General features: G+C 39.9%; 1 protein-coding gene across 1 annotated transcript; it reads left to right on the top strand.

The window, feature by feature from the left end:
- Window positions 1–2,354: 2,354 nt before the first annotated feature.
- Window positions 2,355–6,260, top strand: LOC135155520 (uncharacterized protein K02A2.6-like). Its single transcript, XM_064104836.1, has one exon. It carries the CDS (start codon window positions 2,355–2,357, stop codon window positions 6,258–6,260), a length of 3,906 nt encoding a protein of 1,301 aa, XP_063960906.1.
- Window positions 6,261–25,712: the final 19,452 nt, after the last annotated feature.

Genomic DNA, 25,712 nt, shown 5'->3' with positions numbered 1-25,712 from the left:
CTCTTTTCCTTTCTCTCTGGCCGGCGAAATTATTTTTCCCACCGAGTTCTGGACCAACATATGAATATTCATGACTTGCGTCTTCGGATTGAGAGTACGCATGCGCGTGGACTTGGCCTCGACAAGGTGCCTTAAGGCCAAGGCCGAGCATCAAGGCACTACAACACTGATTAGTACTAGGCATTAATTAGACAGGTCCAGATTTGAGGTAAAGTTAATGCGCTAGCCTAAGCTAGCCCTACCCTAGCACATGTCTTGCCATTAATGGCAGCTAGTTTATTAAGTGTTTAAGAATTGGATATATATATATATATATATATATATATATATATATATATATATATATATATATATATATATATATATATATATAGATCTAAGCCTATAAGACCTATGTAACTATGTAAGGGCACCGGTAATTTGACGATGCTAATTCATTCTGAGCAACGTGAATGCTTACGATCGGCACTGGTCGAGGCCAAGTCCACGCGCATGCGTAGGTTGGAATATCACAAATTTTTGAGTTCGCGCTTTGCGCTCGCATTATTTTTTATTGGTGAGTTATGTATCTTATTTAAAATGCAGTAATTAACTGCTTAATTAACTGCTTCCTTTACTGGTCAGTATATAAAAAGAATTAGCGAGCGCAAAGTTATTTTTTAGTTATAGATACACATCTTTTTCATGATTACAAAACCAGCTCAGAATAAAATAATTTCCATGTCTTATTACACGACATGTCAAGAACTTTGAGCTGGTGATTCGCGCTGGCAACATCGCGCAAGGAAATTTCAACAATGATTAGCCCCATAATTGACCATGAATCAAGTTTTACAACTTCAGAATTATTTTTTTTTTTCAAAACCGCTTGCTCGCTATGCTTTCTCGCTGAGAAGTAAAACCTAAAGCAAAATATCTATCTTTTTTTTTTTTGGGGGGGGGGGGCTTGTCACATTTTTTCGCGGACGAAATATCCTCTAAAAAATTTGCCCCCCTTTTGGAAAATCCTAGGTACACCAGTGCGTGCATGGAACGTATTCTAACGTCAGGCACAAATTAACGTAAGTGATCTTGATCCCCGTCTTCACCCAAAATTAAGGATTTCGTAGCTGAAAAAAATTTGACAAGAAAAAAAAAAGATCTTCAAGTTCAAAAGAGGGGACATATACGTCTTTTTTCGTTGCATTTTGACATTACAAATTATTAATTTGGCTTCTCAAGGGGGGGGGGGGGGGCACGTCCCCTGGATCAGTTGTGACTCGTCAGGGGGGCAGTCTGCCCCCCCCCCCCACCCTTTGGTCACACTAGTGGTTCCATGCTGATAGCGCGTAGATCAGAGTCTAGATCTAGATCGAGACTAGACTAGAACTAAGAATTTTTTTTTTTAGATCTAGGACTGGTTCTGTATACGGACTAGACATATTAAACCATGATAAATAAGCTAATATTGGTCCAAACCTAATCAAACGTAAAGTTCGGAATTAACAAGTTCGAAGTTAACCATGGCATTAGTCGGCTATTCCTATTAGTATTAGGCATTAGACAGGTCCAGATTTGAGGTAAAGTTAATGGGGCTAGCCTAAGCTAGCCCTACCCTAGCACATGTCTTGCCATTAATGGCAGCTAGTTTGATAAGTTTTTAAGAATTGGATGTATATATAGATCTAAGCCTATAAGGCCTATGTAACTATATATGTAAGGGTACCGGTAATTTGACGATGCTAATTCATTCTGAGCAACGTGAATGCTTACGATCGGCACTGGTCGATCGAGGCCAAGTCCACGCTGTTATGGAATAGCGCCATCTGTGGCGAGATACCGGAGAGTGTAACAAGATGGAATCCAGTAAATGGCTGAACCCAAATGTATTATTAGTTTGAAGCCTCCGTTATTTAGGTTGATACTGTAGTGAAGTTGATAGTAGGAGTAGAAGAGACGACAAGACAAAACATGGTGTCAGGACAGAGCTTTTATTGGATTCTGTGATGTTGATTTTGGACAGTTTTTCGTGATCGTCGGAGCAGATCGGAAAACGGAAGGATGCACTTCCGAAACGGCGAATGTTCACAGAGCATGACCGAGATGAAATTGTAAGTCCAGCTTTTGATGAGACATTTTATGACCTCCCAATATTCCTTAATGATGCTGGATGATGCTGAATGATGCTGATGATAAAGTAGTAATATCTGATTGGAAACAAGGGACAGAATTGGGTGCTGAAGGACGAGTGACCGGAAATACCAGACAGTTTTCATCCCATTGACATTGCACAGGAAAAGTGCAGTGAGTGACCGGAATTACCAGCTGTTTTCACTTGATTGTTTCCAGGGTTAGAAAAATTCATCATCAGTACAATGGAGCAACTGAGGCCTCCCAGACAGATGAACTTTGAAGCAAGTGACCTTTCCTTAGAGTGGAAACAGTGGAAAGATGAGTTTGTGCTCTACGTGGATTTGAGCATGGATGGTAAAGAGGACAAGGTGAAGCTCAAGATGTTGAAGTACCTTGTTGGTCCACAGGGAAGGGAGCTCTACGAGACGATAAAACCTGAAGGGACAAGATTACCGAATGGAACCGTGCAAGACGTCACTATGGCCCAGGCTCTGGATGCTTTTGAGAAGCATTGTCAACCAGTAAGGAATGAGACCGTGGACAGGTATCGGTTCTTTACTCGAAGTCAAGGTAGTGGAGAATCATTTGATTCGTTCTTAACTGAACTCAAACTGTTGGCGGCTCACTGTAACTTCGGAGATTTAAAGGAGTCTCTGATTCGTGATCGGATCGTATGCGGGATCAAAGATGGCATGCTCAGGGAGAGACTTTTACGAGAATCGTCACTTGATTTGGACAAGTGTGTCAAAGCTTGTCAAGCATCTGTGCTCTCTAAGGCCAGATTAGATGTTCTTGTCGGTGAGCAGCAACAATTGGTTCATGCAGTGAGCAATAAAGAAAAACCCAAGAACTTGCAGGCAGTGCAGTGTAAATTCTGTGGACGTTGTCATGAAAGGAAAAAAGAGAAATGTCCAGCCTTCGGGAAAGAATGCTTTGCATGCAATGGAAAAAATCATTTCTCTAGTGTGTGCAGGAGCAAAGCCAAGAAAGATGGTAAGGATCAGAAGAGAGATCCAAAGAAACCAAAGAAAAGACCAGTCCATGTAGTGGAAGCAGGCAGTTCAGATGAAGAATTCCAGGAAGTTCAGACAGTGGAACTGGAAGGAGAGCATGCTGTGTACGGGATAGACGGGGGAAAGTTCAAAAAGAAAATTTTTGTGCTGATGACACTAAGTGGGAAAGATGTGAAGTTCCAGGTAGACTGCGGAGCAACATGTAATGTGATCCCTAAGGCGCTGGCAAAAGAAGTCATCAAGAGCAAGGACCTTGTACTTACTGTCTTTAATCAGACAACTGAAGTTCCTCTTGGCAAGACCAAAGTGAAAATGATGAATCCCAAGAATGGAAGGAAATACAAAGTGGACTGCATCGTTGTAGACAGAGAGTGCATGCCAATACTTGGGAGCAGTGCAGCCCAGCAGATGGGATTGATCAAGGTCTGTGAGGAAAACATAATGTTGCTGAAGGCTGACACGGATTGTGAGAGTACTCTAAGCAAGCAGACCCTGATGACTGAATATGCTGATGTGTTTGAAGGGACAGGAAAACTTGAGGGAGAGTATCATATGAGTGTGGACGAAGACGTTACACCGGTGATCCACCCACCAAGACGAGTACCAGTGGCTTTGCAGACCAAACTAAAGGAAGAATTAGACAGGCTTGAAGAAGGCAATATAATTGCAAGGATAGAGACGCACACCCCTTGGGTCTCAAGCCTTGTCTGTGTGGAGAAGCCTAATGGGAAGCTGAGAGTATGCTTAGACCCAAGAGATCTGAATAAGGGATTGAAACGAAGCCACTATCCCATGACAACAATAGAAGACATCCTATCAGACTTGACTAATGCGAAGGTGTTTAGCACCTTTGATGCGAAGAACGGATTCTGGCATGTCCAATTAGACGAGTCCAGCTCGGAGCTGACAACATTCAACACTCCCTATGGCCGGTATCGTTGGAAGCGTATGCCTTTTGGTCTGTCCACCGCTCCTGAAGAGTTCCAAAGACGCCTGAACTTGGTGCTGGAAGGTCTTGAAGGTGTCAGATGTGTGGCGGATGACATACTGGTGTTCGGTAAAGGGGAGTCAGAAGAGGAAGCAATAAGAGACCATGACAAGAAGGTTAGAGCCTTGATGAACAGATGTCGGGAAAGAAATGTAAAGCTTAACATAGAGAAAGCTAAGCTTAAAGTGAAGGAAGTATCATACATAGGACACACAATCTCTGCTGAAGGACTGAAACCGGATCCTAAGAAGGTGGAAGCAGTCTTGAAGATGCCTAACCCTACGGACGTAGCGGGAGTCCAAAGATTTATTGGATTTGTGAACTACCTGAGCAAGTTTCTGCCTGGACTTAGCGACCTTTGTGAGCCACTTCGCAAGCTGACGCAGAAGGACGTAACTTGGTGGTGGGCAGAGGTGCATGACAGGGCAGTGACAGAAATAAAGAAGCTGGTGACTGCAGAGCCAGTACTCCAGTATTATGACCCATCCAAGGAATTGACGCTGCAAGCTGATGCTTCAGACACTGGATTAGGTGCAGCATTGATGCAAGAAGGACGTCCAGTGGCGTTTGCCAGTAGAGCCCTAACTGATACAGAGACAAGGTATGCACAAATTGAAAAAGAACTATTAGCAGTAGTCTTTGGTTTGCAAAGATTTCATGTGTATACCTATGGAAGACCAGTAAGTGTGCAATCAGACCACAAACCACTTGAGATCATCACTACAAAACCACTCCATCTAGCACCAAAGAGATTGCAGAGGATGTTAGTGAGAATGCACACTTATGATGTGGTAATCAGATACAAGCCAGGAAAAGAGATGTACTTGGCAGATACCCTAAGCAGAGCCTATCTTCAGAGTGGCAAGACTGATGAAATGAGGGAGCTAGAGACTGTCAACTTAGCAATGCACATCCCAGTTTCACAGCCTTTGCTTACTGAGATCAGAGAAGCAACTAAGAGGGATGAGACTATGCAGAGACTACAAGAGATTATCAAGCAAGGTTGGCCCAATGACAAGAAGGATGTGGAGCCAGACTTAGTCTCATATTTCCATGTTAGAGACGAGCTGAGTACAGAGAATGACCTCATATTCAGAGGAGAGAGATTGGTCATTCCAAAAGCCATGAGACGAGAGATGACGTTACAGATTCATGATTCCCACATTGGTGTAAATGGATGCCTGAGAAGAGCAAGGGAATGCATGTATTGGCCAGGCATGAGTAGCAAATTGAAAGACTTTGTGCAGAATTGTGAGACGTGCCAAGAATATGGTAAAGAACAACCCAAGGAAACACTAAAACCCCATGATGTGCCAGAGAGACCCTGGGCAAAGGTTGGTGCAGACCTATTTCAGCTGGATGGACGCCACTACTTAATTACTGTGGATTACTTCTCAGGCTATTGGGAAGTCGACTATCTGGAGAAGACACTGGCCACCAATGTTATTAGTAAACTCAAGGGCCAGTTTGCACGATTCGGGATTCCGGATCAACTTGTCACAGACAATGGACCACAGTTTACTGCAGACGAGTTCAAGAGGTTTGCAAGGAAGTGGCAGTTTGAACATACAACATCGTCTCCCCATTACCCTCAAAGCAATGGGAAGGCGGAAAGCAGTGTGAAAGTTGCAAAATCTCTGCTGAAGAAGGCTAAGACAGCAGGAAGTGATCCATACCTCAGCCTTCTGGCATTTCGTAACACACCAACACCTGGTATGGGAAGCAGTCCGATACAGAGAATAATGAACAGGAGAACTAGGACTGTGCTACCAACTACCAAGAGGCTGCTCAAACCTGAGATACAAAAGAAGGTTGGAGAGGAGATGAGAGCAGCCAAGGAGAGGCAAGCATGCTACTACAACCGAGGAGCCAGAGATCTGACACCCCTGAAAATAGGTGACCATGTTCGTCTGAAATCAGCAGGGGGTCCAAAGAAGTCCTGGATGAGAGCAGTAGTGGTAAGCTTTGCTGCAGAACCTAGATCCTACAATGTCCTTACCCAAGATGGCGTTACTTATCGACGAAATCGACGCCATCTCAGAAAAGTTAGCAAAACAACTGATAATGCTAACAATGAACTAGACGACCTGGTGATTTCTCAACCCGAGCGAGAGATTCAGCCTGTGGCCCCCCCCACAGGACCCTAACGAACATCAGGCCCAGACGACTAGATCAGGAAGGCGTATTCAACGACCTCGTTATCTGGACGATTATGTGACCAGATAGAACTTATAAATTCCGGACATAGCTAATAGAGTGGGAAACAACCAAAAGTTCTAAAGTTTGAAATGTCCACCCAAGTGTGGAAATACTTTTATTTGTATTATTTTTTTAATTTGACGCAAATTTTGGCATGACAGGTTAAAAAAAAAGAAAGAAAGAAAGCAGAAAGAAAAATAGATTGGCTACTCTGAAAGTATTTGATCTATCATATTTTGCAGGTTTTCATAATACATGTGTTACTATGAGGTAGATTGATATAGTTGATATAACCATTATGTAGACAAAGACAACTTTCACAGCACATTTACAGAGATGCTGATGAGATATACACTATTTGACCAAATTTGTTATTTCCAGAATTTTTTTTTTCCAACTCATGTCGGATTCACAAATGCTGCCCTTGGATTATTCATAGGACAACATCTTGTACAAAAAAAAAAAAAAAAAAAAAAAAAAAACATGAAAAATAAAAAGTGCAGCAATTTTGACGATTTTTGAGGCAACCTGTGATTAGTTTTGTTCTCTTTCATTTCACTGAGGAAAGGATGATGTACTTAATTAGTTACATGAGTGAAGTGACCAAGCAGTTTGTTTATTGATATGTATTGATGACATGTTATATATGTTCAGTAGAGTTAGTTTTTAATTGTTATGTTTTAGAAAAGAGTTAGTATTGTTTGGGTAGCCAATCTAAAGCCTTTGAACAAACATACACAAAACAAACAACAAAAGAAAGTAATAAATCGGATATATCTTTAATAGAATTTTTGGTGGTCGCCCGGATGATTTCCCAATCACATCATAGATGTTTCGGAATCGACTGGAATAACACAGGAGTTTGATATAAAATGAAAGCATAATCCGTTCAAGTATGGGACTGTCGCAGATATACAAGACGAATGGAAGGATCAAAGAACTGTGATGAACTTTTATAAACTGTGACTTCCTGAAGTGATTTGGATTTGGATGGACTCCGTTTAGAAGAAGGACTCTGTTTAAACAATGGACTAATTAAAAATGTATATTAAGGGTTAATTTGCAAATCAATGTCTTTTGTAAACAAAGGGGGATGTTATGGAATAGCGCCATCTGTGGCGAGATACCGGAGAGTGTAACAAGATGGAATCCAGTAAATGGCTGAACCCAAATGTATTATTAGTTTGAAGCCTCCGTTATTTAGGTTGATACTGTAGTGAAGTTGATAGTAGGAGTAGAAGAGACGACAAGACAAAACACACGCACATGCGTACTCTCAATCCGAAGAAGCAAGTCATGAATATTCATATGTTGGTCCAGAACTCGGTGGGAAAAATAATTTCGCTAGCCGGGGCTCCCCAGTTTCACTCTATTTCGCGCTATGAACGCCTAGCTTAGCCGGGTAATATAGGAGCGCGTTGAGCACCTAACAATGTGGATATGTGCGCAATATAAATACCCTACCCTATATTATTATTATTATATCATCCTTGCTAAATATATAATGTATTCGAAATATGCATTTATTTGATAAACACTTTAATAGATGAAGCACGTATCACGAAGTAATAAATGATATGCAGGGCAGCAGATGTAAATAACTAAAATAAATATATTGAAAACGCTATAAGTATAAAAGCAACAACATGAACAAAAAACTTTATTGAATGTTAGGATGGTGGAAGCAACGGGATTTAACCCTATTTGGGAAAATCCAGTTAATTAAATCCTTGGGAATATCAAAATTTGGCAATTTTGGTACAACAGGTCTGGATATAACCAACCACTTTATCAGTGGAACAATCAGTGGCGGCACCAAGGGGGGCAACGGGGGAAGGGGAATTTGCCTCCTAGTCAAGACCCCCCAGAAATCTTGAAAAGGCTGAAGGAAGTTAAGTAAGTGTTATCATAAACATCCTACTCAAGTTATAAGGAGCTCTAAAGCAACATGTTTCACTCTTCAAATTTTAAAACTTTGTCATCATGCCAATGTTATAGCTCCGATTCCTCCGAACAATTTTAGTCTCTAACAAACATCTTTCAGGTCATAAACAATTCAAAATTCTGTTCGCGCTTCGCACTCGCAGTGGCTGCATGTTTCAGCCATCAAGAGGTCCAAAACTGAACTTAATGGTTATGTTCAAGGCTACAGAGGGGGTATATATATCAGGTAACAAATTGTGATTATTTAGTACACATAGAGATACACTGGCGTAAATCCCGGGGGGGATGGGGGGATATATCCCCCCACTTTTCGAGGAGGGGGGGATGGCCTGTACAATCATCCCCCCACTTTTTACGAAAGAAATAAAAAAAAATCACAAGAGATAATTGTTTTATTGGTGAAAATTCTTCCTAAAATACCGCTTAACAAATAAAACAATATTATTGAATCATAAAATGCAAATAAAGAGCCAGTTCACCATTTCCAATTGAAATACTTATGTCCTTATTATAACATTGAAGAGAAACCCCCGTTTCTTCCAATTCATCAATGTTGGGGTCTTTGGGAAGGGATTAAGATGGAATGTCAAAAAATTTTGAATGTAATCTCTAATAAAACCATTAAACCATCATGGGGTAAAAAAATAATAATATTGGAGGGGTATTTGCCATATGGACATACAGTGGCGTAACTACGGGGGGGGGGGGCATGGGAGGCACATGCTCCCCCCATCGGCTGACAAAAAAACCCCGGGGAAATGGGGAAAAGGAGAAAAGAGGGAGAAAGGAAAAGAAACGTAGTGGGAAAGAAGAAAGTATTATTCATTATAATGTTATATTATATTATAATTATGTTATGTTACATTACATAAGAAACATTTTTATCATAACTTTATGAAACATAATTTGCCCAGGGCCTACGTCTTCATTGTTCCTGGTGCTTGCATTGTCTGTTCAACGATAATCCTGTTGTACTAAAACATCCCGTTTTCAAGTCAATATAAACCAAATATATTTCCTAGCACTTGAGTTATCATTGTTTTATGTAGTGACATAGGCCTATGCTTCTTTTACATGACTCAAAAAGTGATTGCCCCATGTTAAGGTCTTCGTATATATAAAAACATTTCCTGTCCGTGATTACGTTCGCATTAGTGGATTGGTGAGATATGTCTGCTCTTCATGAATTCCTAAAATCAGTCCTTAAAATGTCCCTTTTTCTGATATGAATATCAAATATTTTCAGCTCGCGCTTCGCACTCTCATCATTTGGTTAATGAAATACGTATGGTCCAAGTTAATTCCTACAAAGAAACCTTAGAATGCCCCACTTCAGGTCTGAATTATCTAACTTATCTAAATTTTCTGCTCGCGCCTCACGCTCGCAATATTTGATTAGTGAGATGCGTATGATAATCATGATTGCAATGACTACAAAAAGTGTTTCATGTGTTCAGATGTAATTCTACTAAAATCAGCAAGCGCTTGGCACTCGCATTAGATGACTACATGGTGAGATATGCATACTCTTAATGGATTCCTAAAATATATTCCTTAAAATCTCGCTGTTTGGGGTCAAAATATACGAAAATTTCAGCTCGCGCTTCGCGCTCGCATTGTTTAGCGAGACAGGTAACTATCATGATTACGCAAATTTGATTATAATGTCCCTTTTTAGGTGTGAATATTAAAAAAATTCAGCTCGCGCTTCGCGCTCGCATAATTTGATCAGTGAGATACATATCCGTTCAATGACATTGTCCTTAAAATGTCTCTATTAGGTCAGAATAACTAGCAACTGAGCGCGCTTCGCGCGCTCACTCAGTGATTCAAAGATTTTGCTGGTGCCCCCACAATGCCGTGACCCACGGTACGCCACTGTAGACATATCAATTACAATTCCTTGCATATCTAAAAACATGATTGCAAAAAAAATGCCAAAATATTTCAGTCATCCCCCCCACCCCTCAACACGGATTTACGCCAGTGTAGAGATATATACTAATAACGCTAATTTAGTATACATCTCTATGTTAGTACATCATCTGTGTTTGTATACCGAGGCTAGGCTAGGCTGTGTAGGCTAATGTTACCTCTGCGTTGCGTGTTTTCGTGTGTTTTTGTATACCAACGAGCACTGCTGTATTCGTGTATAGCACCCATTACAGGATACAAAACATTAGATAGGCTTGACTGAATAGTGGTGGATTCAAGAGGGAGGGGGGGGGGGGGGAGAAAAGCATGGTAAGTATGTCTGGGGGGGGGGGGGGGTGGCTGAGAATGAGTGCTACTGCTATCTTGTAACTTGTTCTAACTTTTACTTATTTCTAGCCAGACTAGTCCACATTCCTTTAGAATACAAGCCATCTAACCCCCCTCTCTCCCCATCTCTCTCTTACACCCCTTGTCATAGGAAGATGTGAATGTATATAGCCTAGTACGCTTGTATGTAAATTCTCATTTCTTTTTATTGTTATCTGATTTAACTCGTGTGAATCTGGTATTTATAATTCTGGGCAGTACTTGCATCCAGATATGCACACTATGCATATCTACAATTTTGCATTATAGGATGTTCAATTGTTTGGCCCTACATTGCATCCATTGTCGAGCTACATATAGGCAGATAGGATGTGTGTAAATCCATAGGGCACTAGACCATAGGAGTAACATTAAAATTGGTCATTACATAACGCATCTGTATATTTCATGCATTTCTTTGTGATAAAGTGAGTGTACAGATGTTAAAGAAAAGCCAGGAAGTTAAATAAAAAAGAAACCTTCATGTGCCATATAATACAACCAAGACTAGGCCTATATTACAAGGGGAATTCCCTAGTGGATGAAACACCAGCCCAAACTCTTCAGTAGCAAATTATTTTCACTAGTATGCATGTTTCAGCCATCAAGAGGTCCATAAACTGAACTAAATGGTTATGTTCAAGGCTACAGAGGGGGTATATCAGGTAACTAATTTTGATTAGTAGATCATGTGTGTTTGTATACCGAGGCTAGGCTAGGCTGTGTAGGCTAATATTACCTCTGCGTTGCATGTTTTCGTGTGTTTTTGTATACCAACGAGCACTGCTGTATTCGTGTATAGCACCCATTACAGGATACTAAACATTAGATAGGCTTTGATCAATTGCAATTGTGAAATTGGTTCATGGGAAAGGGATGGAGAACAGAGAACTTTAGAATTTGACTGAATAGTGGTGGATTCAAGAGGGAGGGGGGAGGGGGAGAAAAGCATGGTAAGTATGTCTGGGGGGGGGGGGGTGGCTGAGAATGAGTGCTACTGCTATCTTGTTCTAACTTTTACTTATTTCTAGCCAGACTAGTCCACATTCCTTTAGAATACAAGCCATCTAACCCCCTCTCTCCCTATCTCTCTCTTACACCCCCTGTCATAGGAAGATGTGAATGTATAGTACGCTTGTATGTTAATTCTCATTTCTTTTTATTGTAATCAAATTTAACTCCTGTGAATCTTGTATTTATAATTCTGGGCAGTACTTGCATCCAGATATGCACACTATGCATATCTACAATTTTGCATTATAGGATGTTCAATTGTTTGGCCCTACATTGCATCCATTGTCGAGCTACATATAGGCAGGTAGGATGTGTGTAAATCCATAGGGCAGTAGACTATAGGAGTAACATTAAAATTGGTCATTACATAACACATCTGTATATTTTATGCATTTCTTTGTGATAAAGTGAGTGTACAGATGTTAAAGAAAAGCCAGGAAGTTAAATAAAAAAAGAAACCTTCATGTGCCATATAATACAACCAAGACTAGGCCTATATTACAAGGGGAATTCCCTAGTGGATGAAACACCAGCCCAAACTCTTCAGTATCAAATTATTTTCACTAGTATGCATGTTTCAGCCATCAAGAGGTCCAAAAACTGAACTTGATGGTTATGTTCAAGGCTCCAGAGGGGGTATATCAGGAAACAAATTGTGATTAGTAGATCATCTGTGTTTGTATAACGAGGCTAGGCTAGGCTGTGTAGGCTAATGTTACCTCTGCGTTGCATGTTTTTGTGTGTTTTTGTATACCAACGAGCACTGCTGTATTCGTGTATAGCACCCATTACAGGACACTAAACATTAGATAGGCTTTGATCAATTGCAATTGTGAAATTGGTTCATGGGAAAGGGATGGAGAACAGAGAACTTTAGAATTTGACTGAATAGTGGTGGATTCAAGAGGGAGGGGGGAGGGGGAGAAAAGCATGGTGAGTATGTCTGGGGGGGGGGGGGGTGGCTGAGAATGAGTGCTACTGCTATCTTGTTCTAACTTTTACTTATTTCTAGCCAGACTAGTCCCCATTCCTTTAGAATACAAGACATCTAACCCCCTCTCTCTTACACCCCTTGTCATAGGAAGATGTGAATGTATAGTACGCTTGTATGTTAATTCTCATTTCTTTTTATTGTTATCTCATTTAACTCGTGTGAATCTGGTATTTATAATTGTGGGCAGTACTTGCATCCAGATATGCACACTATGCATATCTACAATTTTGCATTATAGGATGTTCAATTGTTTGGCCCTACATTGCATCCATTGTCGAGCTACATATAGGCAGGTAGGATGTGTGTAAATCCATAGGGCACTAGACTATAGGAGTAACATTAAAATTGGTCATTACATAACACATCTGTATATTTCATGCATTTCTTTGTGATAAAGTGAGTGTACAGATGTTAAAGAAAAGCCAGGAAGTAAAATAAAAAAGAAACCTTCATGTGCCATATAATACAACCAAGACTAGGCCTACCGGGTATATTACAAGGGGAATTCCCTAGTGGATGAAACACCAGCCCAAACTCTTCAGTATCAAATTATTTTCACTAGTATGCATGTTTCAGCCATCAAGAGGTCCAAAAACTGAACTTGATGGTTATGTTCAAGGCTACAGAGGGGGTATATCAGGTAACTAATTGTGATTAGTAGATCATGTGTGTTTGTATACCGAGGCTAGGCTAGCCTGTGTAGGCTAATATTACCTCTGCGTTGCATGTTTTCGTGTGTTTTTGTATACCAACGAGCACTGCTGTATTCGTGTAAGGCACCCATTACAGGATACTAAACATTAGATAGGCTTTGATCAATTGCAATTGTGAAATTGGTTCATGGGAAAGGGATGGAGAACAGAGAACTTTAGTATTTGACTGAACAGTGGTGGATTCAAGAGGGAGGGGGGGGGGAAGCATGGTAAGTATGTCTGGGGGGGGGGGTGGCTGAGAATGAGTGCTACTGCTATCTTGTGCTAACTTTTACTTATTTCTAGCCAGACTAGCCCCCATTCATTTGGCTTTAGAATACAAGCCATCTAACCCCCCTCTCTCCCCATCTCTCTCTTACACCCCTTGTCATATGAAGATGTGAATGTATAGTACGCTTGTATGTTAATTCTCATTTCGTTTTATTGTTATCTGATTTAACTCGTGTGAATCTGGTATTTATAATTGTGGGCAGTACTTGCATCCAGATATGCACACTATGCATATCTACAATTTTGCATTATAGGATGTTCAATTGTTTGGCCCTACATTGCATCCATTGTCGAGCTACATATAGGCAGATAGGATGTGTGTAAATCCATAGGGCACTAGACCATAGGAGTAACATTAAAATTGGTCATTACATAACGCATCTGTATATTTCATGCGTTTCTTTGTGATAAAGTGAGTGTATAGATGTTAAAGAAAAGCCAGGAAGTTAAATAAAAAAGAAACCTTCATGTGCCATATAATACAACCAAGACTAAGCCTATATTACAAGGGGAATTCCCTAGTGGATGAAACACCAGCCCAAACTCTTCAGTAGCAAATTATTTTCACTAGTATGCATGTTTCAGCCATCAAGAGGTCCATAAACTGAACTAAATGGTTATGTTCAAGGCTACAGAGGGGGTATATCAGGTAACTAATTTTGATGAGTAGATCATGTGTGTTTGTATACCGAGGCTAGGCTAGGCTGTGTAGGCTAATATTACCTCTGCGTTGCATGTTTTCGTGTGTTTTTGTATACCAACGAGCACTGCTGTATTCGTGTAAAGCACCCATTACAGGATACTAAACATTAAATAGGCTTTGATCAATTGCAATTGTGAAATTGGTTCACGGGAAAGGGATGGAGAACAGAAAACTTTAGAATTTCACTGAATAGTGGTGGATTGAAGAGGGAGGGGGGAGGGGGAGAAAAGCATGGTAAGTATGTCTGGGGGGGGGGGGTGGCTGAGAAAGAGTGCTACTGCGTTCTTGTTCTAACTTTTACTTATTTCTAGCCAGACTAGTCCCCATTCCTTTAGAATACAAGCCATGTAACCCCCCTCTCTCCCTATCTCTCTCTTACACCCCTTGTCATAGGAAGATGTGAATGTATAGTACGCTTGTATGTTAATTCTCATTTCTTTTTATTGTTATCAAATTTAACTCGTGTGAATCTGGTAGTTATAATAGTGGGCAGTACTTGCATCCAGATATGCACACTATGCATATCTACAATTTTGCATTATAGGATGTTGGGCTCTACATTGCATCCATTGTCGAGCTACATATAGGCACGTAGGATGTGTGTAAATCCATAGGGCACTAGACTATAGGAGTAACATTAAAATTGGTCATTACATAACACATCTGTATATTTCATGCATTTCTTTGTGATAAAGTGAGTGTACAGATGTTAAAGAAAAGCCAGGAAGTTAAATAAAAAAGAAACCTTCATGTGCCATATAATACAACCAAGACTAGGCCTATATTACAAGGGGAATTCCCTAGTGGATGAAACACCAGCCCAAACTCTTCAGTAGCAAATTATTTTCACTAGTATGCATGTTTCAGCCATCAAGAGGTCCAAAAACTGAACTAAATGGTTATGTTCAAGGCTACAGAGGGGGTATATCAGGTAACAAATTGTGATTAGTAGATCATGTGTGTTTGTATACCGAGGCTAGGCTAGGCTGTGTAGGCTAATATTACCTCTGCGTTGCATGTTTTCGTGTGTTTTTGTATACCAACGAGCACTGCTGTATTCGTGTAAAGCACCCATTACAGGATACTAAACATTAGATAGGCTTTGATCAATTGCAATTGTGAAATTGGTTCATGGGAAAGGGATGGAGAACAGAGAACTTTAGTATTTGACTGAATAGTGGTGGATTCAAGAGGGAGGGGGGGAGGGAAAGCATGGTAAGTATGTCTGGGGGGGGGGGGGTGGCTGAGAATGAGTGCTACTGCTATCTTGTTCTAACTTTTACTTATTTCTAGCCAGACTAGTCCCCATTCCTTTAGAATACAAGCCATCTAACCCCCTCTCTCCCTATCTCTCTCTTACACCCCCTGTCATAGGAAGATGTGAATGTATAGTACGCTTGTATGTTAATTCTCATTTCTTTTTATTGTAATCAAATTTAACTCGTGTGAATCTTGTATTTATAATTGTGGGCAGTACTTGCATCCAGATATGCACACTATGAATATCTACAATTTTGCATTATAGAATGTTCAATTGTTTGGCCCTACATTGCATCCAATGTCGAGCTACATATAGGCAGGTAGGATGTGTGTAAATCCATAGGGCACTAGACTATAGGAGTAACATTAAAATTGGTCATTACATAACACATCTGTATATTTCATGCATTTCTTTGTGATAAAGTAAGTGTTCAGATGTTAAAGAAAAGCCAGGAAGTTAAATAAAAAAAGAAACCTTCATGTGCCATATAATACAACCAAGATTAGGTCTATTACAAGGGGAATTCCCTAGTGGATGAAACACCAGCCCAAACTCTTCAGTATCAAATTATTTTCACTAGTATGCATGTTTCAGCCATCAAGAGGTCCAAAAACTGAACTTGATGGTTATGTTCAAGGCTACAGAGGGGGTATATCAGGTAACAAATTGTGATTAGTAGATCATCTGTGTTTGTATACCGAGGCTAGGCTAGGCTGTGTAGGCTAATGTTACGTCTGCGTTGCATGTTTTCGTGTGTTTTTGTATACCAACGAGCACTGCTGTATTCGTGTATAGCACCCATTACAGGATACTAAACATTAGATAGGCTTTGATCAATTGCAATTGTGAAATTGGTTCATGGGAAAGGGATGGAGAACAGAGAACTTTAGAATTTGACTGAATAGTGGTGGATTCAAGAGGGAGGGGGGAGGGGGAGAAAAGAATGGTAAGTATGTCTGGGGGGGGGGGTGGCTGAGAATGAGTGCTACTGCTATCTTGTTCTAACTTTTACTTATTTCTAGCCAGACTAGTCCACATTCCTTTAGAATACAAGCCATCTAACCCCCTCTCTCCCTATCTCTCTCTTACACCCCCTGTCATAGGAAGATGTGAATGTATAGTACGCTTGTATGTTAATTCTCATTTCTTTTTATTGTAATCAAATTTAACTCGTGTGAATCTTGTATTTATAATTGTGGGCAGTACTTGCATCCAGATATGCACACTATGCATATCTACAATTTTGCATTATAGGATGTTCAATTGTTTGGCCCTACATTGCATCCATTGTCGAGCTACATATAGGCAGGTAGGATGTGTGTAAATCCATAGGGCAGTAGACTATAGGAGTAACATTAAAATTGGTCATTACATAACACATCTGTATATTTCATGCATTTCTTTGTGATAAAGTGAGTGTACAGATGTTAAAGAAAAGCCAGGAAGTTAAATAAAAAAAGAAACCTTCATGTGCCATATAATACAACCAAGACTAGGCCTATATTACAAGGGGAATTCCCTAGTGGATGAAACACCAGCCCAAACTCTTCAGTATCAAATTATTTTCACTAGTATGCATGTTTCAGCCATCAAGAGGTCCAAAAACTGAACTTGATGGTTATGTTCAAGGCTACAGAGGGGGTATATCAGGAAACAAATTGTGATTAGTAGATCATCTGTGTTTGTATAACGAGGCTAGGCTAGGCTGTGTAGGCTAATGTTACCTCTGCGTTGCATGTTTTTGTGTGTTTTTGTATACCAACGAGCACTGCTGTATTCGTGTATAGCACCCATTACAGGACACTAAACATTAGATAGGCTTTGATCAATTGCAATTGTGAAATTGGTTCATGGGAAAGGGATGGAGAACAGAGAACTTTAGAATTTGACTGAATAGTGGTGGATTCAAGAGGGAGGGGGGAGGGGGAGAAAAGAATGGTAAGTATGTCTGGGGGGGGGGGTGGCTGAGAATGAGTGCTACTGCTATCTTGTTCTAACTTTTACTTATTTCTAGCCAGACTAGTCCACATTCCTTTAGAATACAAGCCATCTAACCCCCTCTCTCCCTATCTCTCTCTTACACCCCCTGTCATAGGAAGATGTGAATGTATAGTACGCTTGTATGTTAATTCTCATTTCTTTTTATTGTAATCAAATTTAACTCGTGTGAATCTTGTATTTATAATTGTGGGCAGTACTTGCATCCAGATATGCACACTATGCATATCTACAATTTTGCATTATAGGATGTTCAATTGTTTGGCCCTACATTGCATCCATTGTCGAGCTACATATAGGCAGGTAGGATGTGTGTAAATCCATAGGGCAGTAGACTATAGGAGTAACATTAAAATTGGTCATTACATAACACATCTGTATATTTCATGCATTTCTTTGTGATAAAGTGAGTGTACAGATGTTAAAGAAAAGCCAGGAAGTTAAATAAAAAAAGAAACCTTCATGTGCCATATAATACAACCAAGACTAGGCCTATATTACAAGGGGAATTCCCTAGTGGATGAAACACCAGCCCAAACTCTTCAGTATCAAATTATTTTCACTAGTATGCATGTTTCAGCCATCAAGAGGTCCAAAAACTGAACTTGATGGTTATGTTCAAGGCTACAGAGGGGGTATATCAGGAAACAAATTGTGATTAGTAGATCATCTGTGTTTGTATAACGAGGCTAGGCTAGGCTGTGTAGGCTAATGTTACCTCTGCGTTGCATGTTTTTGTGTGTTTTTGTATACCAACGAGCACTGCTGTATTCGTGTATAGCACCCATTACAGGACACTAAACATTAGATAGGCTTTGATCAATTGCAATTGTGAAATTGGTTCATGGGAAAGGGATGGAGAACAGAGAACTTTAGAATTTGACTGAATAGTGGTGGATTCAAGAGGGAGGGGGGAGGGGGAGAAAAGCATGGTGAGTATGTCTGGGGGGGGGGGGGGGGTGGCTGAGAATGAGTGCTACTGCTATCTTGTTCTAACTTTTACTTATTTCTAGCCAGACTAGTCCCCATTCCTTTAGAATACAAGCCATCTAACCCCCTCTCTCTTACACCCCTTGTCATAGGAAGATGTGAATGTATAGTACGCTTGTATGTTAATTCTCATTTCTTTTTATTGTTATCAAATTTAACTCGTGTGAATCTTGTATTTATAATTGTGGGCAGTACTTGCATCCAGATATGCACACTATGCATATCTACAATTTTGCATTATAGGATGTTCAATTGTTTGGCCCTACATTGCATCCATTGTCGAGCTACATATAGGCAGATAGGATGTGTGTAAATCCATAGGGCACTAGACCATAGGAGTAACATTAAAATTGGTCATTACATAACGCATCTGTATATTTCATGCATTTCTTTGTGATAAAGTGAGTGTACAGATGTTAAAGAAAAGCCAGGAAGTTAAATAAAAAAGAAACCTTCATGTGCCATATAATACAACCAAGACTAGGCCTATATTACAAGGGGAATTCCCTAGTGGATGAAACACCAGCCCAAACTCTTCAGTAGCAAATTATTTTCACTAGTATGCATGTTTCAGCCATCAAGAGGTCCATAAACTGAACTAAATGGTTATGTTCAAGGCTACAGAGGGGGTATATCAGGTAACTAATTTTGATTAGTAGATCATGTGTGTTTGTATACCGAGGCTAGGCTAGGCTGTGTAGGCTAATATTACCTCTGCGTTGCATGTTTTCGTGTGTTTTTGTATACCAACGAGCACTGCTGTATTCGTGTAAAGCACCCATTACAGGATACTAAACATTAGATAGGCTTTGATCAATTGCAATTGTGAAATTGGTTCATGGGAAAGGGATGGAGAACAGAGAACTTTAGTATTTGACTGAATAGTGGTGGATTCAAGAGGGAGGGGGGAGGGGGAGAAAAGCATGGTAAGTATGTCTGGGGGGGGGGGGGTGGCTGAGAATGAGTGCTACTGCTATCTTGTTCTAACTTTTACTTATTTCTAGCCAGACTAGTCCCCATTCCTTTAGAATACAAGCCATCTAACCCCCTCTCTCCCTATCTCTCTCTTACACCCCCTGTCATAGGAAGATGTGAATGTATAGTACGCTTGTATGTTAATTCTCATTTCTTTTTATTGTAATCAAATTTAACTCGTGTGAATCTTGTATTTATAATTGTGGGCAGTACTTGCATCCAGATATGCACACTATGCATATCTACAATTTTGCATTATAGGATGTTCAATTGTTTGGCCCTACATTGCATCCAATGTCGAGCTACATATAGGCAGGTAGGATGTGTGTAAATCCATAGGGCACTAGACTATAGGAGTAACATTAAAATTGGTCATTACATAACACATCTGTATATTTCATGCATTTCTTTGTGATAAAGTAAGTGTTCAGATGTTAAAGAAAAGCCAGGAAGTTAAATAAAAAAAGAAACCTTCATGTGCCATATAATACAACCAAGATTAGGTCTATTACAAGGGGAATTCCCTAGTGGATGAAACACCAGCCCAAACTCTTCAGTATCAAATTATTTTCACTAGTATGCATGTTTCAGCCATCAAGAGGTCCAAAAACTGAACTTGATGGTTATGTTCAAGGCTACAGAGGGGGTATATCAGGTAACAAATTGTGATTAGTAGATCATCTGTGTTTGTATACCGAGGCTAGGCTAGGCTGTGTAGGCTAATGTTACCTCTGCGTTGCATGTTTTCGTGTGTTTTTGTATACCAACGAGCACTGCTGTATTCGTGTATAGCACCCATTACAGGATACTAAACATTAGATAGGCTTTGATCAATTGCAATTGTGAAATTGGTTCATGGGAAAGGGATGGAGAACAGAGAACTTTAGAATTTGACTGAATAGTGGTGGATTCAAGAGGGAGGGGGGAGGGGGAGAAAAGCATGGTAAGTATGTCTGGGGGGGGGGGGTGGCTGAGAATGAGTGCTACTGCTATCTTGTTCTAACTTTTACTTATTTCTAGCCAGACTAGTCCCCATTCCTTTAGAATACAAGCCATCTAACCCCCTCTCTCCCTATCTCTCTCTTACACCCCCTGTCATAGGAAGATGTGAATGTATAGTACGCTTGTATGTTAATTCTCATTTCTTTTTATTGTAATCAAATTTAACTCGTGTGAATCTTGTATTTATAATTGTGGGCAGTACTTGCATCCAGATATGCACACTATGCATATCTACAATTTTGCATTATAGGATGTTCAATTGTTTGGCCCTACATTGCATCCATTGTCGAGCTACATATAGGCAGGTAGGATGTGTGTAAATCCATAGGGCAGTAGACTATAGGAGTAACATTAAAATTGGTCATTACATAACACATCTGTATATTTCATGCATTTCTTTGTGATAAAGTGAGTGTACAGATGTTAAAGAAAAGCCAGGAAGTTAAATAAAAAAAGAAACCTTCATGTGCCATATAATACAACCAAGACTAGGCCTATATTACAAGGGGAATTCCCTAGTGGATGAAACACCAGCCCAAACTCTTCAGTATCAAATTATTTTCACTAGTATGCATGTTTCAGCCATCAAGAGGTCCAAAAACTGAACTTGATGGTTATGTTCAAGGCTACAGAGGGGGTATATCAGGAAACAAATTGTGATTAGTAGATCATCTGTGTTTGTATAACGAGGCTAGGCTAGGCTGTGTAGGCTAATGTTACCTCTGCGTTGCATGTTTTTGTGTGTTTTTGTATACCAACGAGCACTGCTGTATTCGTGTATAGCACCCATTACAGGACACTAAACATTAGATAGGCTTTGATCAATTGCAATTGTGAAATTGGTTCATGGGAAAGGGATGGAGAACAGAGAACTTTAGAATTTGACTGAATAATGGTGGATTCAAAAGGGAGGGGGGAGGGGGAGAAAAGCATGGTGAGTATGTCTGGGGGGGGGGGTGGCTGAGAATGAGTGCTACTGCTATCTTGTTCTAACTTTTACTTATTTCTAGCCAGACTAGTCCCCATTCCTTTAGAATACAAGCCATCTAACCCCCTCTCTCTTACACCCCTTGTCATAGGAAGATGTGAATGTATAGTACGCTTGTATGTTAATTCTCATTTCTTTTTATTGTTATCAAATTTAACTCGTGTGAATCTTGTATTTATAATTGTGGGCAGTACTTGCATCCAGATATGCACACTATGCATATCTACAATTTTGCATTATAGGATGTTCAATTGTTTGGCCCTACATTGCATCCAATGTCGAGCTACATATAGGCAGGTAGGATGTGTGTAAATCCATAGGGCACTAGACTATAGGAGTAACATTAAAATTGGTCATTACATAACACATCTGTATATTTCATGCATTTCTTTGTGATAAAGTAAGTGTTCAGATGTTAAAGAAAAGCCAGGAAGTTAAATAAAAAAAGAAACCTTCATGTGCCATATAATACAACCAAGATTAGGTCTATTACAAGGGGAATTCCCTAGTGGATGAAACACCAGCCCAAACTCTTCAGTATCAAATTATTTTCACTAGTATGCATGTTTCAGCCATCAAGAGGTCCAAAAACTGAACTTGATGGTTATGTTCAAGGCTACAGAGGGGGTATATCAGGTAACAAATTGTGATTAGTAGATCATCTGTGTTTGTATACCGAGGCTAGGCTAGGCTGTGTAGGCTAATGTTACGTCTGCGTTGCATGTTTTCGTGTGTTTTTGTATACCAACGAGCACTGCTGTATTCGTGTATAGCACCCATTACAGGATACTAAACATTAGATAGGCTTTGATCAATTGCAATTGTGAAATTGGTTCATGGGAAAGGGATGGAGAACAGAGAACTTTAGAATTTGACTGAATAGTGGTGGATTCAAGAGGGAGGGGGGAGGGGGAGAAATGAATGGTAAGTATGTCTGGGGGGGGGGTGGCTGAGAATGAGTGCTACTGCTATCTTGTTCTAACTTTTACTTATTTCTAGCCAGACTAGTCCACATTCCTTTAGAATACAAGCCATCTAACCCCCTCTCTCCCTATCTCTCTCTTACACCCCCTGTCATAGGAAGATGTGAATGTATAGTACGCTTGTATGTTAATTCTCATTTCTTTTTATTGTAATCAAATTTAACTCGTGTGAATCTTGTATTTATAATTGTGGGCAGTACTTGCATCCAGATATGCACACTATGCATATCTACAATTTTGCATTATAGGATGTTCAATTGTTTGGCCCTACATTGCATCCATTGTCGAGCTACATATAGGCAGGTAGGATGTGTGTAAATCCATAGGGCAGTAGACTATAGGAGTAACATTAAAATTGGTCATTACATAACACATCTGTATATTTCATGCATTTCTTTGTGATAAAGTGAGTGTACAGATGTTAAAGAAAAGCCAGGAAGTTAAATAAAAAAAGAAACCTTCATGTGCCATATAATACAACCAAGACTAGGCCTATATTACAAGGGGAATTCCCTAGTGGATGAAACACCAGCCCAAACTCTTCAGTATCAAATTATTTTCACTAGTATGCATGTTTCAGCCATCAAGAGGTCCAAAAACTGAACTTGATGGTTATGTTCAAGGCTACAGAGGGGGTATATCAGGAAACAAATTGTGATTAGTAGATCATCTGTGTTTGTATAACGAGGCTAGGCTAGGCTGTGTAGGCTAATGTTACCTCTGCGTTGCATGTTTTTGTGTGTTTTTGTATACCAACGAGCACTGCTGTATTCGTGTATAGCACCCATTACAGGACACTAAACATTAGATAGGCTTTGATCAATTGCAATTGTGAAATTGGTTCATGGGAAAGGGATGGAGAACAGAGAACTTTAGAATTTGACTGAATAGTGGTGGATTCAAGAGGGAGGGGGAGAAAAGCATGGTGAGTATGTCTGGGGGGGGGGGGGTGGCTGAGAATGAGTGCTACTGCTATCTTGTTCTAACTTTTACTTATTTCTAGCCAGACTAGTCCACATTCCTTTAGAATACAAGCCATCTAACCCCCTCTCTCCCTATCTCTCTCTTACACCCCCTGTCATAGGAAGATGTGAATGTATAGTACGCTTGTATGTTAATTCTCATTTCTTTTTATTGTAATCAAATTTAACTCGTGTGAATCTTGTATTTATAATTGTGGGCAGTACTTGCATCCAGATATGCACACTATGCATATCTACAATTTTGCATTATAGGATGTTCAATTGTTTGGCCCTACATTGCATCCATTGTCGAGCTACATATAGGCAGGTAGGATGTGTGTAAATCCATAGGGCAGTAGACTATAGGAGTAACATTAAAATTGGTCATTACATAACACATCTGTATATTTCATGCATTTCTTTGTGATAAAGTGAGTGTACAGATGTTAAAGAAAAGCCAGGAAGTTAAATAAAAAAAGAAACCTTCATGTGCCATATAATACAACCAAGACTAGGCCTATATTACAAGGGGAATTCCCTAGTGGATGAAACACCAGCCCAAACTCTTCAGTATCAAATTATTTTCACTAGTATGCATGTTTCAGCCATCAAGAGGTCCAAAAACTGAACTTGATGGTTATGTTCAAGGCTACAGAGGGGGTATATCAGGAAACAAATTGTGATTAGTAGATCATCTGTGTTTGTATAACGAGGCTAGGCTAGGCTGTGTAGGCTAATGTTACCTCTGCGTTGCATGTTTTTGTGTGTTTTTGTATACCAACGAGCACTGCTGTATTCGTGTATAGCACCCATTACAGGACACTAAACATTAGATAGGCTTTGATCAATTGCAATTGTGAAATTGGTTCATGGGAAAGGGATGGAGAACAGAGAACTTTAGAATTTGACTGAATAGTGGTGGATTCAAGAGGGAGGGGGAGAAAAGCATGGTGAGTATGTCTGGGGGGGGGGGGGGGTGGCTGAGAATGAGTGCTACTGCTATCTTGTTCTAACTTTTACTTATTTCTAGCCAGACTAGTCCCCATTCCTTTAGAATACAAGCCATCTAACCCCCTCTCTCTTACACCCCTTGTCATAGGAAGATGTGAATGTATAGTACGCTTGTATGTTAATTCTCATTTCTTTTTATTGTTATCAAATTTAACTCGTGTGAATCTTGTATTTATAATTGTGGGCAGTACTTGCATCCAGATATGCACACTATGCATATCTACAATTTTGCATTATAGGATGTTCAATTGTTTGGCCCTACATTGCATCCATTGTCGAGCTACATATAGGCAGATAGGATGTGTGTAAATCCATAGGGCACTAGACCATAGGAGTAACATTAAAATTGGTCATTACATAACGCATCTGTATATTTCATGCATTTCTTTGTGATAAAGTGAGTGTACAGATGTTAAAGAAAAGCCAGGAAGTTAAATAAAAAAAGAAACCTTCATGTGCCATATAATACAACCAAGACTAGGCCTATATTACAAGGGGAATTCCCTAGTGGATGAAACACCAGCCCAAACTCTTCAGTATCAAATTATTTTCACTAGTATGCATGTTTCAGCCATCAAGAGGTCCAAAAACTGAACTTGATGGTTATGTTCAAGGCTACAGAGGGGGTATATCAGGAAACAAATTGTGATTAGTAGATCATCTGTGTTTGTATAACGAGGCTAGGCTAGGCTGTGTAGGCTAATGTTACCTCTGCGTTGCGTGTTTTTGTGTGTTTTTGTATACCAACGAGCACTGCTGTATTCGTGTATAGCACCCATTACAGGACACTAAACATTAGATAGGCTTTGATCAATTGCAATTGTGAAATTGGTTCATGGGAAAGGGATGGAGAACAGAGAACTTTAGAATTTGACTGAATAATGGTGGATTCAAAAGGGAGGGGGGAGGGGGAGAAAAGCATGGTGAGTATGTCTGGGGGGGGGGGGTGGCTGAGAATGAGTGCTACTGCTATCTTGTTCTAACTTTTACTTATTTCTAGCCAGACTAGTCCCCATTCCTTTAGAATACAAGCCATCTAACCCCCTCTCTCTTACACCCCTTGTCATAGGAAGATGTGAATGTATAGTACGCTTGTATGTTAATTCTCATTTCTTTTTATTGTTATCATATTTAACTCGTGTGAATCTTGTATTTATAATTGTGGGCAGTACTTGCATCCAGATATGCACACTATGCATATCTACAATTTTGCATTATAGGATGTTCAATTGTTTGGCCCTACATTGCATCCAATGTCGAGCTACATATAGGCAGGTAGGATGTGTGTAAA

Source organism: Lytechinus pictus, chromosome 1 (assembly GCF_037042905.1).
Source record: "Lytechinus pictus isolate F3 Inbred chromosome 1, Lp3.0, whole genome shotgun sequence".
Lineage (NCBI taxonomy): Eukaryota > Metazoa > Echinodermata > Echinoidea > Temnopleuroida > Toxopneustidae > Lytechinus > Lytechinus pictus.
Note: the sequence above shows the minus strand (reverse complement) of the source record. Positions and strands in the feature narration are given on the sequence as shown.